Source organism: Pelodiscus sinensis, chromosome 10 (genome assembly GCF_052426305.1).
Source record: "Pelodiscus sinensis isolate ZL-2025 chromosome 10, ASM5242630v1, whole genome shotgun sequence".
NCBI classification, from domain to species: domain Eukaryota; kingdom Metazoa; phylum Chordata; order Testudines; family Trionychidae; genus Pelodiscus; species Pelodiscus sinensis.
The window spans coordinates 15,575,837-15,590,354 of record NC_143061.1 but is presented as its reverse complement, the minus strand read 5'-3'; the positions used below and the strand labels follow the sequence as shown (position 1 = coordinate 15,590,354).

Here is a 14,518-nt window from a genome sequence, read left to right as displayed (position 1 = left end):
TACCTAGTGAAAAAATGCGTGGGAGAGAGTAGCTCAGAGGCTTAGTTATTTTAGTCAGACCAGAATTTCGTATCTACCATTAACGAATGTGCAAGAAGGTAGAGAAAAATGCAATTCTAGGGTAACAGCAATCAGAATGTAGCTGTCTAATGCTCTCCCTGGCTATTGACAATAATAGGCTTCACTTGCTCAACTGTGGCCATATTTTCAACAACATTTTCACATATCTTAGCCCGGGGTGGGCAATAATTTTTGGCCAAGTGGCCCTGGGCTGACCTGGAAGGGGCGGAGAAGGATGCTTCTGGGCTTCCCCACCCCCAGACCATGATTGGTCTGGGAATGGGGGAGCCCCTTTGCCCCCACCCCCACTATGCACCCATGCCCCTGGCAGGGCGGGAAGAGCTTTGCATGCTCCCCTGCCCCAGGCCAGTTAGGCCTGGGGGCGGGGGAGTGCGCAAAGACTCCTCCCGTCTTGCGAGGAGGGTGTGGCACTTTGAAGTACAGTGTGCTCCTCGCTAGGCCAGGGCATGGCGAAGGGAGCTTTACACAGCTCCTCCGTCCCCAGACCCTGATTGGCCTGGGGGTGGGGGAGCTGCACAAAGCTTCCTTCACCCTGCCTCCGCTCTGCGCGCATGTGCGGCACTTTGAAATGCCACACGCTACTCGGGGGTGGGGTAGGGGGCGTGACGTCTCCTCCTGCCCTGCAAGGAGCGCATGGCACTTCAAAGTTCTGCGTGCTCCTGGCAGGGCAGGAGGAAGCTTCACGTGCTCCCCTACCCCCAGACCCTAATTAGCTTGGGGGTAGGGGAGCGGCAGGGCTTCTGCGGGTCGGATACGGCCTGCAGAGGCCCTTTTGCCTACTCCTGTCTTAGTCCAAGGTAAAACCGCAGGCAACCCTATGTAGTATCAGTAAGAAAACTTGGGAAGAAACGGGGTTTTGTGCTTAAGCTTCAAGGAAGATATTGTCTAAACCAGGGGCTTTTAAAGCTGGGTCGCAGGCCTGCCCAGGTAAGCAGGTAACGAGATGCTTTGTTTATGCAAGTGTCCATAGGTATGAAGCCTCACCGCTCCCATTGGTTGCGGTTCAACGTTTCCAAAACGGCCAACTGCTGCCAGGTCGATCTGTGAGGCTTTATGCTTATGGATGCTTGCATAGACAGAGTCTCGTGACCCGCCAGTGGCTTCCCCAAGCGGGCCTGCGACTCAGCTTGAAAAGCCCCTGATCTAAACAATGAGACACTTTGAGGTCTAAGTGGAAAATGGTTAAAATTTTCAAAGTTGGCTGTTCAAAATTAGACTGACTGATGACCAGGCTTCCACTCTGCATTGCAGAGCTCTCTCAAATTCTATTGTGAACTGCTGCTGCTAAAAACCGCCCCTCCCCCACCTTTGTTTAGGGGCAATTGACTTACATCCCTAGTCCCTAACCACATGCTAAGTGACTAGTCGTCCACTATCCGATAAGCTTATGCTTATCAGATAGTCGAGTCCCTCGACTAGTCACTTCTCTCCTCCCCTTCCCTCCCCCCCATTTCTTGCTGCCACTATCAGGCAGCAAGGGCGGGGGAGCAGAAGCCAGTGCTGGGGAAAGCCAGCTTAAAAGCCAATTCCTCCCAGCACTGTCAGGGGATGGCGGGGGATTGGGGATTGCGGGGACCAGGCATGAGCTGGGAATGGTCTGATTTCCTGGCTTGCACCCAGTCTCAGATGCTGCACCTCTGCCTCTTAAATGTACAGGCAGTCCCCGAGTTACGTGGATCCGATTTATGTCGGATCCGCAGTTACAAACGGGGCCCGTCTCCCTGGTCTCCAGCAGACCAGGGAGAGGAAGCAAAGCGACGGAGCATGCGGGCAGCGGACAGCCCAGATGCGTCTGGGCTGTCCGCTGCCCGCATGCTCCGCGGCTTTGCTCCGGACGCCTGTGGTACAGCAGCTGGGGCGCTGCCGGTTGGTCCAGCGGCTGAATCAGGACGCCTGGGGCAGAGCAGCTTGGGTGCTGCTGGGTTGGTCCATTAGCGCCGAGGAGCGGTGGCGCTACTGGACCAACCCAGCAGCACCCCAGCTGCTCTGCCCCAGGCATCCCCAAGTCAGCCGCTGCTGAAACTGACCAGCGGCTGACTACAGGAAGCCCCTGCCCCGAGCTTCCTGGAATCGGCCGCTGATCAGTTTCAGCAGCAGCTGACTTGGGGATGCCTGGGGTTCTTAAGTTGAATCTGTATGCAAGTCAGAACTAGCGTCCAGATTCAGCCACTGTTGAAACTGATCAGTTTCAGCAGCGGCTGAATCTGGACGCCAGTTCCGACTTGCATACAGATTCAACTTAAGAACAAACCTACAGTCCCTATCTTGTACGTAACCCGGGGACTACCTGTATTCAGAGCCATAGCAGGGATTAGCTCCCAGCTCTAGGAGCTAACTCCTCCTGTGGTTCTCCTGCTTGTGGACTGATCAATTCGTTGGTTAAACTACATTAACATCCCTATTAGGCACCAGGGCTAAAGATGAATGCCTCAATGCAGATTACAGTATATTTAAGCATAAGATGATGTAGATTACACGGTATTAAGCCATCTGTATGTGCCATAAATAAACTTAAATTGCTTTGGTAATATGCGGGATTTAATTCAAAACCATAACTAGCCATTAGTCTTAATTCTTACTATTGTACAGGCAGTCCCTGGATTACGTACAAGATAGGGTATGTCTACACTACCCTCCTAGTTCGAACTAGGAGGGTAATGTAGGCATACCGCACTTGCAAATGAAGCCCGGGATTTGAATTTCCCGGGCTTCATTTGCATAAGCGGGGAGCCGCCATTTTTAAAACCCCGTTGGTTCGAACCCCGTGCAGCGCGGCTACACGGGGTTCGAACTAGGTAGTTCGGACTAGGATTCCTATTCCGAACTACCGGTACACCTCGACGTAAGTCGGATCCGCGTAACTCGGGGACTGCCTGTATTACAATGTGCATGAAGACTATTTGTTTAGCAAAAGTGTGTTAAAAGATTTTTGCAATTTTTTTTCAGTCAAAAGACTTGTTGAAAACATATCCTCCTTTTGTGAACTTCTTTGAAATGAGCAAAGAGACTATTATGAAATGTGAAAAACAGAAGCCACGGTTTCATGCTTTCCTAAAGGTATTTATGCATTGAACTTTATTTTCACCAACTATAAATATATTCTCTAACTCAGTGAATCTCGGTTTTCAGTTAGAGGAAGGAAAAGTGCTATAGATCTGTAAAATTTGGGAATGGATAAGGGAGTCTTAAGGACTACAATCCTTGGTAACTCTTCAAACCTTCAAAGAGACAGGTGGCACTTTGCAACCAGTATGTGACATTGGTGTCTCCAAGCTAACTGTCTGTCTGAAACTAGTTGTTTTACGTTTTAAATGTAGTAATCATCAGCATCTCCAGAAAGTGTTTGATATCACTGAGATTAAGTTCTTGAAAACATATTACGGATATCTTAATTCTATAAAGGGATGAGGGAGGGTTCATCTTAGACCCGTGGTCACCAACCCATTGATCGGGAGGGCGCAACCAGTCGATCACGACGCAGGCATTCAGGGCCTCCCCATTTTCCCTCATCCCCAAGAAGCCCCACTGCCTACCTCCAGTGACAATGGAGGTAGAACTGGCTTTCTGCAGGGTGGACAGAAGTCCCACAGGTGCGTGCCACTTCTGGGGTTTCGGGAATTGCGCTGACTGCTCTCCCCCCTCCTGCAATCAGTTGGCATGGTACCAGACCCAGGTCTGTGGCGTGCCGGGGACTTCCTGCGCAATGAGGGGCGGGAGGCCTGGTGTAGGAGTCCCTCAAGGAGGCAAGTGCCGGGACGAGCTTCCCCTGCTTGTGGGGGGGTAAGGAGGGCGGTGGGGAGGGGGTAGGAATCCCTGAAGCAGGTGAGTGCCAGGACAAGCTGCCTCTGTGGGGGAGAGGGAGTAGCATTCCTCAAAGGAAGCGAGTGCCGCGGACTCCCTGTCCCCTGATGCAGCACCCACTGGCAGCCTGCTATCTGCCCCATCATGCCCCATCAGCCTGTCCCGTACCCCCCACCAACACCCTGTCCCCTGTTTCAGCATCCACTGGCACCCCTTCCTAAGCACCCTTCCCCAGTACCATGTCCCCTGCTCCCACCAGTACAGTTGGGGCCACATTAGTGAGGCTTGAGGGGGGTTTCGGAGGAGGGATGGGATGGTATGGTGTGGGGTGTGTGTGTGTGGGGGGGGGGGCAGAGGGGGGAAATGTCTCACTTGTGTGGCCCCAACTGACTTTTTTCTGTGGGTCAGTAACCCCTGACTCAAAACAGGTTCCCTGCCCCTTTCATAAATAAAGATAATGTTGAAACTTTGTGTTTGACATAATATTTTATTAAAAAATGAAGCCTGGCCAACAAACCCCCAATTGGGGCCAAGCCCCCATCTGGCTGCAGAATAATAACACTCCTGTACCACTGCCAGCCTCAAATCTGAGCTTATCATGCACTGGAACCACCTGTCCTGAGCCTCTCATATCCCCAAACTCCTGCACCCTCACATCCTCAGTCTTCTGCCACAACACTTCTGCACCATCCACACATCACAAATCTGTGTCCTGAGCCCATCTTACTCCCAACCTTCCCTGCCCTGAGCCCCTCACATACCCCCAACCCAAAATCCTGCACCCTTCTATCCACAAGCCTGTGGCTTGCTCAGTACCCCAATCCTCCACCTGACCCCCAACATTCCTCAGCCTGGAGCCTCCTCCCCAAGCCAGCATCCCTTTCTCCACCTCCTCCTACATCCAAATTCCCTCCCAGGTTTGCACCTCTCACCCCTTCCCCCACACATCCCTTATTCCCACCCCAGAGCCTGTACCTCCTGTCACAACCCAGTGAGAGTACGGCTAGACTGTAGGAGTTTTTTCTGGGATACCCAGGGTATCCCAGAAAAACTCCTCTGCATCCAAAGACGTGTTTGTTCTTCCGCTTTTTTTAGCGGAAGAGCGAGCAAATGCTCTTTCGGCAACCCCTGTGTTCCCTGTTCCACGAGGAATAAGGGGGCTTCTGAAAGAAGAGGGTTTTTCTGACATTTGGCCCAGTCTAGACAGGCCAAATGTTGGAAACACTTCTTCCTGCAGAACAAAAAAAAAAAAAGTGGCAGTGTAGCCATACCCTGAGAGTGTATAAGGGCCAGGGATAGCAAGTGATGGAGAGGAGGAGAACAGAGAGGGCAGGGCTTCAAGAAAGGGGTGGAGTCTTGGGGGAAGGATGGGGTAGATCTTGGCTTGTTCTGACATTTAAAAAGTGATCTTGGGCATAAAAGGGTTGGAGACCACTGTCTTAGACTATCTAGGTAACACATTTAAAAATATGTTTTAAACCTAGTTTAACAAAAGCGGTATAAACTGTGTAGCACGAGCACCCAGTCAGGAATTCACACATTCTGTCAATTGGTAATTTTAGAATCTTTTCAGTGTTGTATTTGTGACACAAACTATGCAAGTGATAAGAGAACTGAAAGTACTTTGACATGCTCACTTGAATTCCATTCCTGAGATATGACTCTTTAACCTAGAGTCTGATACTCTTAAGAACCACTATTAAAAATTCCATGTTAAATTACTTAAGCAGAAAAGCCTTCATGTTCCTCTAGTGTAAAATGCAGCGATTTTCTCCTTTTTAGATAAACCAAGCTAAGCCAGAGTGTGGCCGTCAAAGTTTAGCTGAACTACTCATTCGACCAGTTCAGCGGTTACCCAGTGTTGCTTTACTTCTGAATGGTAACTTTTTTGACACTTTGTTTTGGGTTAGCCACCTAGCCTGTTGTCGGGGAGAGGGTGGGTGTGGGGGTGTGTGTGTGTGTGTGTGTGTGTGTGTGTTGCCTAAATTAATTAGGATCTTCTTTCATTGTTCCAATCATAGTTTGTAAAGCCTAGAGCCAAATTGTGTGGTATTGAATTTCAGTAAATTCAGTTGCTCATGTGCTTGATGTCAGCATACAGATATAGGTAAGCCTCTACACTGCGGAAATGGGGCATATGTTTCAAATCTGAATATATTTCAGTTTTAAAGCCACTGCCTTGAGCTAAAATTATTGGAAACACTTCAGTGTTACAGCACAAACTACTTTCTGTAGTTATTTTGAGTTCTAATAACACACTTAATATGTGAACTACCTGTTGTAAGTCCTTATGTATTCTTGAGTGATGGGCTTGGGATGCCCTTATATAGGCAGTCTAGTTTAAATATCCCTCTTGTCTTAAAACTTCTAGCTAGTAGTGTTACAAGTAGAACCTAAGACCTCTCTAAGAGACCTTATTTTATTTTACTTTGTCTCTGTGACAGCCTTATTTGTAGCAAGTTTTGTAACTACTTCTATATATGAGTATCCTGCAATGTTTGCCCTGTTTTTGTGGGTGGATGTGGGTTTTTTCCCCCAAATCAATATTCCCTGTAATCTCTACCAAACTTGTAGATTTTTTCCATGCATATGTGGAATACTCTTTTTATGTACACCAAGGCACGTGCAAATGTACACCACCAATAGAAGCACACAAACTAGTTGTGGGCACTCTACTAACCAGCTGGGTGGCATTTGAATTTGAACAGCCGAACAAGCACATATCTTACAAGGAACACTGCTTTCAACCCACTAAACCAACCCACTGCTCTCCAAAAAGGGAGAAGACCAGTTAAAAGAAACTCAAAAGAGAATGTGATTTGTAAAAGTACAAAAACTGTTCAGGGTAGTACCCTGGACGTAAAATCTTCAACTTACTTAATTGACTAGATTTCAGCCTCACAAGCATGGTATATTAAGGGGAGAGCTTAATATTTGTTGCTGAGATTGAAGTGTTGGTTACTACTTTTTTCAAATGTATACCTAAGTGTACAAAATGCATACAAATAGCTTAAGTGGTTAGAAATTATGGTAACAATATATGAAAATTGAACATGTAGACCTGAATCAGCAGTGAGCACTGATTCTTACTACAGTGAAACTCTAATTGTCCGGCATCCAGTGTTCCAGCACCAACTGGAACCCGGAAATGCTCCAGCCAGCCGGACAATTGGAGCTGCTGTGAGCCCCATGGGTGCTCGCAGCTGGGAAAGAGAAGGGGATTATACCCCTGTGACGGGTCTGCTGGGACACTTGCTGAGATGGGTCAGAGGGTGGGGAGTGGGTGGGGAACAGTGCGGCGAGGGGCAAACCCTCCACCATTTTGCAGGAAGGCAGGGGAAGCCCCGTGCCTCCATCGAGAGTTTCTGGGAGGGGAGCGGGCTCCCCACCCCCAGACTGCAGTAGTTCTCGCTGAGCAGGAGGGTGAGGGGCGGCGCTGTGGGACCAACCCAGCAGCACCCCAGCTGCTCTGCTCCGCACAGCTTCCCCAAGTCCGCTGCTGGTGAAACTGACGAGCGGCAGACGACGGGAAGCTGCGGAGCAGAGCAGCTGGGGTGCTGCCGGATGCCGAGCAGGGGGGTGAGGGGCGGTGCTGTGGGACCAGCTGGGGTGCTGCTGGGTGCCGAGCAGGGGGGTGAGGGGCGGTGCTGTGGGACCAGCTGGGGTGCTGCCAGGCTGGTCCTACAGCGCTGCCCCTCACCACTGTGCTCAGCGATAACTACTGCAATCTGGGGGATGGGGAGCCCGCCCCATCTCAGAAACTTTCGGTGGCAGCACGGGGCTTCCCCTGCCTTCCTGCAAAATGGTGGAGGGTTTGCCCCTCGCCGCATTGTTCCTGCCCACCCCCTGGACACAGTGTGGGTCCCGGCAGAGCCGTTGCAGCCCCCCGCCCGCTTTATTGTGTTGGGCATTAGGCTGCATTAACAGTGGAAAGTAAGTTCTCCCTGTCATGGGAGGAGTTAAAGCAAAAGTTAAATGATTTACTGTTGCAGAGATGCAACGCTTATTTAATGTTTTCCTATTGTAGACCTAAAGAAGCATACAGCAGATGACAACCCAGACAAAGGCATGTTGGAGAGAGCCATTGACTCATTAAAGGAAGTGATGACGTAAGTGATGCCTTTCATATGAAATATCATCTTGGATCTTACTGAAGTATCATGCAAATCTCAGCAGTGACATAGTACCCCTTATCACCTCAATGTTCCTCCCACCCCTATGCCAGAGCTTTTGGGAGAATCCTCCAAGGCTACGTCTATACTACGAGTTTTCTCACAAAAAAAATGCTAATGAGGGACTCATTTGGGAGTCTCAATCTCATCTGCATATTTTCTGCTGGTCCGTTTTTGCACTGGATTTTTGCTCAAAAACAAGACCTGTGGATATTTTATTTTTGCGCAAAAAAATCTTTTTCTGCAAAATCCTTATGCCCCCAAAAAGGAGGTATACTGATCCTGTGGAAAAAGGGGTTTGGCGCAAAAAGAAAATATCTATACTGCTTGTTTTTGCGAAAAACGGATCGGCAGAAAATATGCAAATGAGATCCTCATTAGCATTTTTGTGTGGAGAGAACTCATAGTGTACAGGTAGCCCAAAAGTTTCATAGCTTCACAGCTTATTTTTTTGCTTTGCTTGTCTGGTGAAATCCTCCTTGGACTAACCTGGGCTTTTAGCACTTGTTAATGCAATCTTAGCCAATGACTCTTCACAATGTCTCAGATCCCACACCCCTGGTGGAGGGTCAGTCTCTGGCCTTGGGTGAGTGGGTGTTATATGTGTCACTGTGTAGTAATAGAAGAAAAATTATTCTCTCATCTTGAAGTTTTAGATTACAAGAGTGTTGTAGGCTGTACCTTCGTGAAGAAAGGTATTCAGCATTACACTAATACTGTATCTGTCCAATACAAAAAACTATTTTGTGAAAATCCATCTAGCAACAGTTCATTCACACATGCAACCCTCCTCGCTTGATGAGACAGAGGAATTTAACTCAAAGGATAGAAAAAATGCCAAGTACTTGATGCATTTGAAAATCAGCTTTTTCATGTCTTGTTCATAGTTGTCAAGCAGTTTTCTAATTTCTGGTAATGTGTAAACTCATTGTTCCAGATCTATATTTAATGCATCTAATATGGATAAGCGGTTACTTGTATGTGTCTTCTTACTTTGAACTGTCACTTACTGTTTACACTGAATGTCCAACTTCACATTTGTGCCTTTAAATTTAGTGTGATCTGTGTTTTGTTTTTTTTAAATTAATAAACCAAAATGCGTTCCTCAGACACATTAATGAAGACAAAAGAAAAACAGAAGCACAAAGACTGATCTTTGATGTTGTCTATGAAGTTGATGGATGTCCTGTAAGTTACTTACCTCTAGCTGTCAACTTGTAGAATGACTAACCAACTATCTTTATCCCTCATAGCAAAATCATACTTACCCCAATGATTACCTCTGTATAAATATTGTTAGAATGTTCATTCAACAATTTTAAAGGCTAAAAGGTCACTCATTATAAAACTCTGTATTTTCAGTATTGAGTTGAGTGCTTGTCCAACTCTTTAATTAATGTCTAAAGAGCGGCTCATTTCTACCATTTAGGCCAATCTCCTGTCATCTCACCGAAGCTTAGTTCAGCGATTGGAAACAGTGGCACTTGGTGATGACCTCTGTGACAGAGGAGAACAGGTCACGCTCTTTCTCTTTAATGACTGTCTAGAGGTAAGGCCATTGAAAACCTCACTGACCTGAGGCATTGCAGACTACTTTTAACTCCATAAACTACAGTACAAAGAAACATCCTAGATACTAAAACATTTTGAAAAAATACTAAACTGAGAGAGCAAGTTAAACATTTAGCACGCTATCAATATTGCCTGTTTCTTGGCACATGTCAGTGCATTCTGTACACAAGTTGGGTAAAGTCTTTTATCACTAATGAACTGACTACATATTAGCAGTGAAAGACATTATGTAGAAGCAGCATATGAACTAATAGTATCCACTAAAGTAGAAGGATGATACTTCCAGTATCTGTTGCTCTTCCACAGGACCGAGTTCTCGAACAAAAATTTTATTAATGTTGTAAACTGAACGAGTTTAATTAGCTTATACTTTTTTCAGGCCTATGCCTTCTGATCACTCAATTTTTCATAAGTAAATGTGGTGCGTAATGTTTGCCTGAATGGGTGAATGCTGCTTGTATGTTTCAAAGCTTTTAAAATGCAGCAAGTTTGAGCATTTTAATTGACCCTAATCCTGGGCTGGGTAATTTTTGATGGTCTGTGGTCAAGGGCCATGCTTTTCTATGGAGGGAGTGAAAGGATGTGGGAAGAAGGTTGGGTGCAGAAGGGAGTTTGGGGTAAGAGACTTGGTTGCAGGTGAGGCTGTGAAGTCTGAGAATTGGTATGAAGAAGGGAGCTGTGATATGGCTCAGAGGCTTTGGGTGCAGGGTCCAGAAGAGGGTAGAGGGTTCTGGCCTGGGTGGAGTGTAAGGGGGGAGTACAGAGTCTGGGAAGGAGTTGTGACCTGGGGAAGGAGGAGTGCAGAGGGTTTGGATCAGGGTGGCCAACCCGTTACAGACAAAGAGCCAAAATAGTGGTGGATACAGCACACCTGCCCTAACCTGTCAATATCCATTTCCTCTGAGAAGTAAATGTTAAACCTCGTCATGTTTGGGATTGGTGCGCGTGCGCGCGCACACATCTACAGCAAGGATGGGGAATATCAGGCCTAGGGACTGCATGCAACCCCCAGCTTGCCTGGATTTTCCCCACCCCACCTCCAGTATTGGGTACAGTAGTTCATGCTGGCACTCCAGCCCCTCGCTGCAGGGCTGGAGCACACACAGTCTGGGTTGGGGAACCCCCCGGGGTCTTATGTGCAAGCGGAATAGTGGGGAGTGTCTTTCCCCTTGTCAGTGGGCAGACACATCAGTGAAGAGCTTTTTCTTATTTGTGTGCAGCTCCCAACTGATTTTTCTGAAGGTTAGTAGCTGCTGACCTAAATGTTCCCCACCCCAGTCTAGAGTTATTTTCAGTTGATAATAGAGTGAGTAATGAATCAGGCCTTGGGTGCTTCTCTTGGCACTATTGGCGATATTAATTCTTCTGGGGCATGTTGGTATTTAATGTCAGTAAATAATGGATCTCTTTCAGCTAGATGTTTGCTAGGAGTACCTAACAGTGCTGGGAGTCTGCTTACACTAGTGCTTTAAAGTACTGTAAGTTGCTGCACTTATGTGTATGTGTGTGGCCTTTTTCATACCCACAAATGAGAAAGTTACACTGCAGTAAAATGGCAGTGTAGCTAAGCCCATAGACATAGAGCATAAATTCCTAAAACAACAACTGTATATGTAGTAAGCAAGATCCTTTTCCAGTATTTTTAGCCTGTTGCTACCATATAGGATTAGATGTAAATGTGCCCACTTGCAACATTGTAACTCTATTGGGGCAGAGCACATTTCTCAAAAAGGCTTAGGTTACTTTGTAAACGGTGCTTTTTCAAGGGCTCAAAAATGTGTATTTGAATTGTCTGATAGTACAATGCTCCTCCAAGTGTCTGGGGTGGGGTTAGTGGTCCACATCGGAGGTGGTTGTGAGAAAGAGGTTCCCAAGATACTGCGCACAGGAACATGTGATGTATTTTGTGCTCACTCGGGACTTAAATGATGACTCTCTTCCTCCTCCCCTCAAGTATCACCTACTTGGGACTGATCTCTTCGGCTGTGTCTACACTACATGCTTCTTGCACAAGAAGCCTTTTGCTCAAGAGCATGTCCACATCTCAAAGCGCATCGCAAAAGGAATGTGCTTTTGCACAAGAGTGTCCACACTTCATGGACACTCTTGTGCAAGAAAGAAAAGCACCTGTGCTTTTTCCTATGGATCGTCCACACTTGCCTTTTTGCGCAAGAACTATTGTGCAAAAGGGAGTTATATCTTGTAAAAGGAGGTTTACCTACAGCAGAAAAAGCCCTCTGTTCTGCTGTTCTACTCTTGATTTCCTTGCACAAAAGCGCATTTGAGGTGTGGACGCTCCATGGGTTTTTGTGCAAAAAGAGCTGGTTTTGCACAAAAACCTTGCAGTGTAGACGTAGCCTTCTAGTATCTGTCATCCACTGCTCCCAGATGGTGGGGGGGAGAAGTGTGTAGGTGGTTTTATTTATTTATTTATTTATTTATTTATTTAAAGTAGTGGAGCCTTTATGGATGCTCCACTTCAGATATGCATATTGGGGATGTAAGCAAGTAGTTGATTTGACTACTTCCCTCCTGCCTCGTTTGCTACCTCTGTATCAGATGCAGCAAGCGGCAGGCGGGCAGGGGAGAGGATATGAACCAGTGCTGAGGGGAGCTGGCTTGAAAAGCTATTTCCCTTCCAGCACTCTCCCCGTGGTGCTGTGTGCCTCATGCTGCTGCCTCTATCTGCATGTGGTGGGCACAGGCTGGCCACAGACAGGGGCTGTTAGACTGGTGTGAGCCAGGTCTGGGACTGCTGCGGCTCTGCGTTTTAAATGTAGTAGGAGCTGCGCTGCTTGCAGAGTTGCTGCGGGGGTAGCTCCTGGACTTTCGTGAGCTGGGACAGAGTTCCTTCACTTATCTACTAATCGTGTAGTTGATACAAATTGTCAGTTACCCACCTCTTAAGAGATATGGGTGTTAAGGATGTTGAGCACTTGGTTGAATATTTATAGGTAGCAGTCCCCATTCAGTCCCTTGTGAAATTCTGTGGCAAACACCAAGGCTATATAGGAATGCATTGCAAACTACCTTCAAATCTTTCACTAATGCCTCGACTTGAGACTGAATGCTGCCCTGTCTGCCTCGAGCATACAAAACCTTTCTTTTTGTCCCCTTTTTTCTGTCCTAGAAATATGGAATACTAAAACTGGAAGGGACCTTGAGAGGTCAGCAAGTTCAGTCCACCATCCATGCAGTAGGACTAAGCATCGTCTAGATGAGGGGTGGGGAACCCATAGGCCCCGGGGCTGGCCAGATGCAGCCCCTAGCTTGCCTGGATCTGGCCCTGGATGCTCAGGGCTCCCTCACATCTTTGGGGAGCCTGCGCTGGCATTCCAGCCCTCCTTCTGCCTCACCACAGGGCTGGAGCCCACAAAATCTATTAGCCTGGGCGCCCATAGGCTCTGGTGTGTGAAGGAGATGTGGGGAGCATCTTTCTGTTTCTCCATTGGGCCGTGTCAGTGGGGATTTGTGGCAAGGGAGGATTTCTCAGAGGCCAAGGAGAGCAGTTTTTCTCCCTCTTCCTTGTAACACCCTTTTAGATACTTGAAAACTGCTATCATGTCCCCTCATGATAGTTAGGTAGCTTAGGGTTGTGGTCAGTGTTAGTTTTGGGTGCTTTCCTTCTCTCTTGTCCTGGAGACTTGTGCTTTTTTTGGTGAAGTGTGGCTGGCATGCTGTCTGGTTTCACTGACTCTTGATGGAGGACAACTCAACATTAATAAAGGCAAATGCCAACAAAGATCTCTCAAAAAATGCATGTGGAACTTTGATATTTGTAAGACTGGTACACAGATTACTTCCTGAGGTTTGGGATCAGGGTTTTGGCAGCTATTGATTTTGTGTAATAGATAGAAAATCAGTTCTGCATTCTGTGCTAGATAGCTTTGGTAGGGCGTCTCGATGTATAACATACTTAAATCCACATGTATAATATTCTGTGATGATTGTTCTGAACTAAACAAAACTGCAAAAGCAGAATGGACAACAAAGGAATCTCCAGTTCTTTCAGTGCTAGGGTGGGATACAATGTCATTGGGAGGCGTAAGAGAAGATTACTTTGGAGGTTGTAGAAGATGAACCATGAAAATTCCATCTTGAGACAATATTGTACAAATGTGTATTTCACAAATCTCTGCAGATAACTTGAGTTGAGATTTTTGGTAGGTGGTCCTTTCCTTCCTACTCTGCCCTCCCCTCAAGAATTTCTTGAATGCCTATTCTAAGGGATACCTAGAAATTAACTTTCCAAAGTTCCTCCTCCTCCCTTCAGTGTAAAATCACATGAATTGGGATGAATAGGGAATTTTCATCTAACAAGATTTCATCAGGAAATCTAGTTCAATTTTTGGCTCTAGTGAAGGACTTTTTTTTACCTTTTAGCCTTGAAAAATGGGTATTAATACATTGTCTGCCTCTGGCGGAGAGGATGGGTCTGAAGTGGACTAGTACTGCATCAAACTTCATGGAAATCCTGCAGGCCAACTGTGGGAGACCATTCTTTGTAGCCTTCATTGTACACACAACACAAGAAGTGTCCTGTATTGAAATAATTAAGATTAAGTACCTCACTTGTTTCTCTGACTAGTGGATTACTTTTCTATGCAATAGCCACAGGCTCCATGGCTTTGTTTGGATTTTCACTCACTATCCAGCAGGAATTGGGAATTCTGGGATGGAGACTGCAGTATTGTTCCTTCCTGATGAAAGAGCATTTCATGCGGTTTCTAAAGTATCTGCTATTGTTCTCCAAGAAGCAGGCTACAATAAATATAGTGCAGGTCACCAGGGTTGGCCTATGGCAGGCTGCATGACACTTTATTTATCTGCGCATCAACAGGCATGGCTGTTCACTGCTCCCATTGGCCACGGTTTAGCATTCCTGGCTATTG

At 46.8% G+C, this 14,518-nt stretch overlaps 1 protein-coding gene across 9 annotated transcripts in view; it reads left to right on the top strand.

Annotated features, from left to right (window-relative positions):
• The window catches only part of ECT2 (epithelial cell transforming 2), a 67,313-nt gene that overhangs the window by 35,449 nt on the left and 17,346 nt on the right, over positions 1-14,518 (top strand). For all 9 annotated transcript variants that reach the window (XM_089780755.1, XM_089780762.1, XM_089780760.1 and 6 more), the window contains 5 exons: positions 3,028-3,138; positions 5,665-5,761; positions 7,910-7,991; positions 9,164-9,242; positions 9,484-9,603. In XM_089780755.1, coding sequence (XP_089636881.1) covers positions 3,028-3,138; positions 5,665-5,761; positions 7,910-7,991; positions 9,164-9,242; positions 9,484-9,603 — 489 coding nt within the window. The remainder of the gene's footprint in view (positions 1-3,027; positions 3,139-5,664; positions 5,762-7,909; positions 7,992-9,163; positions 9,243-9,483; positions 9,604-14,518) is intronic.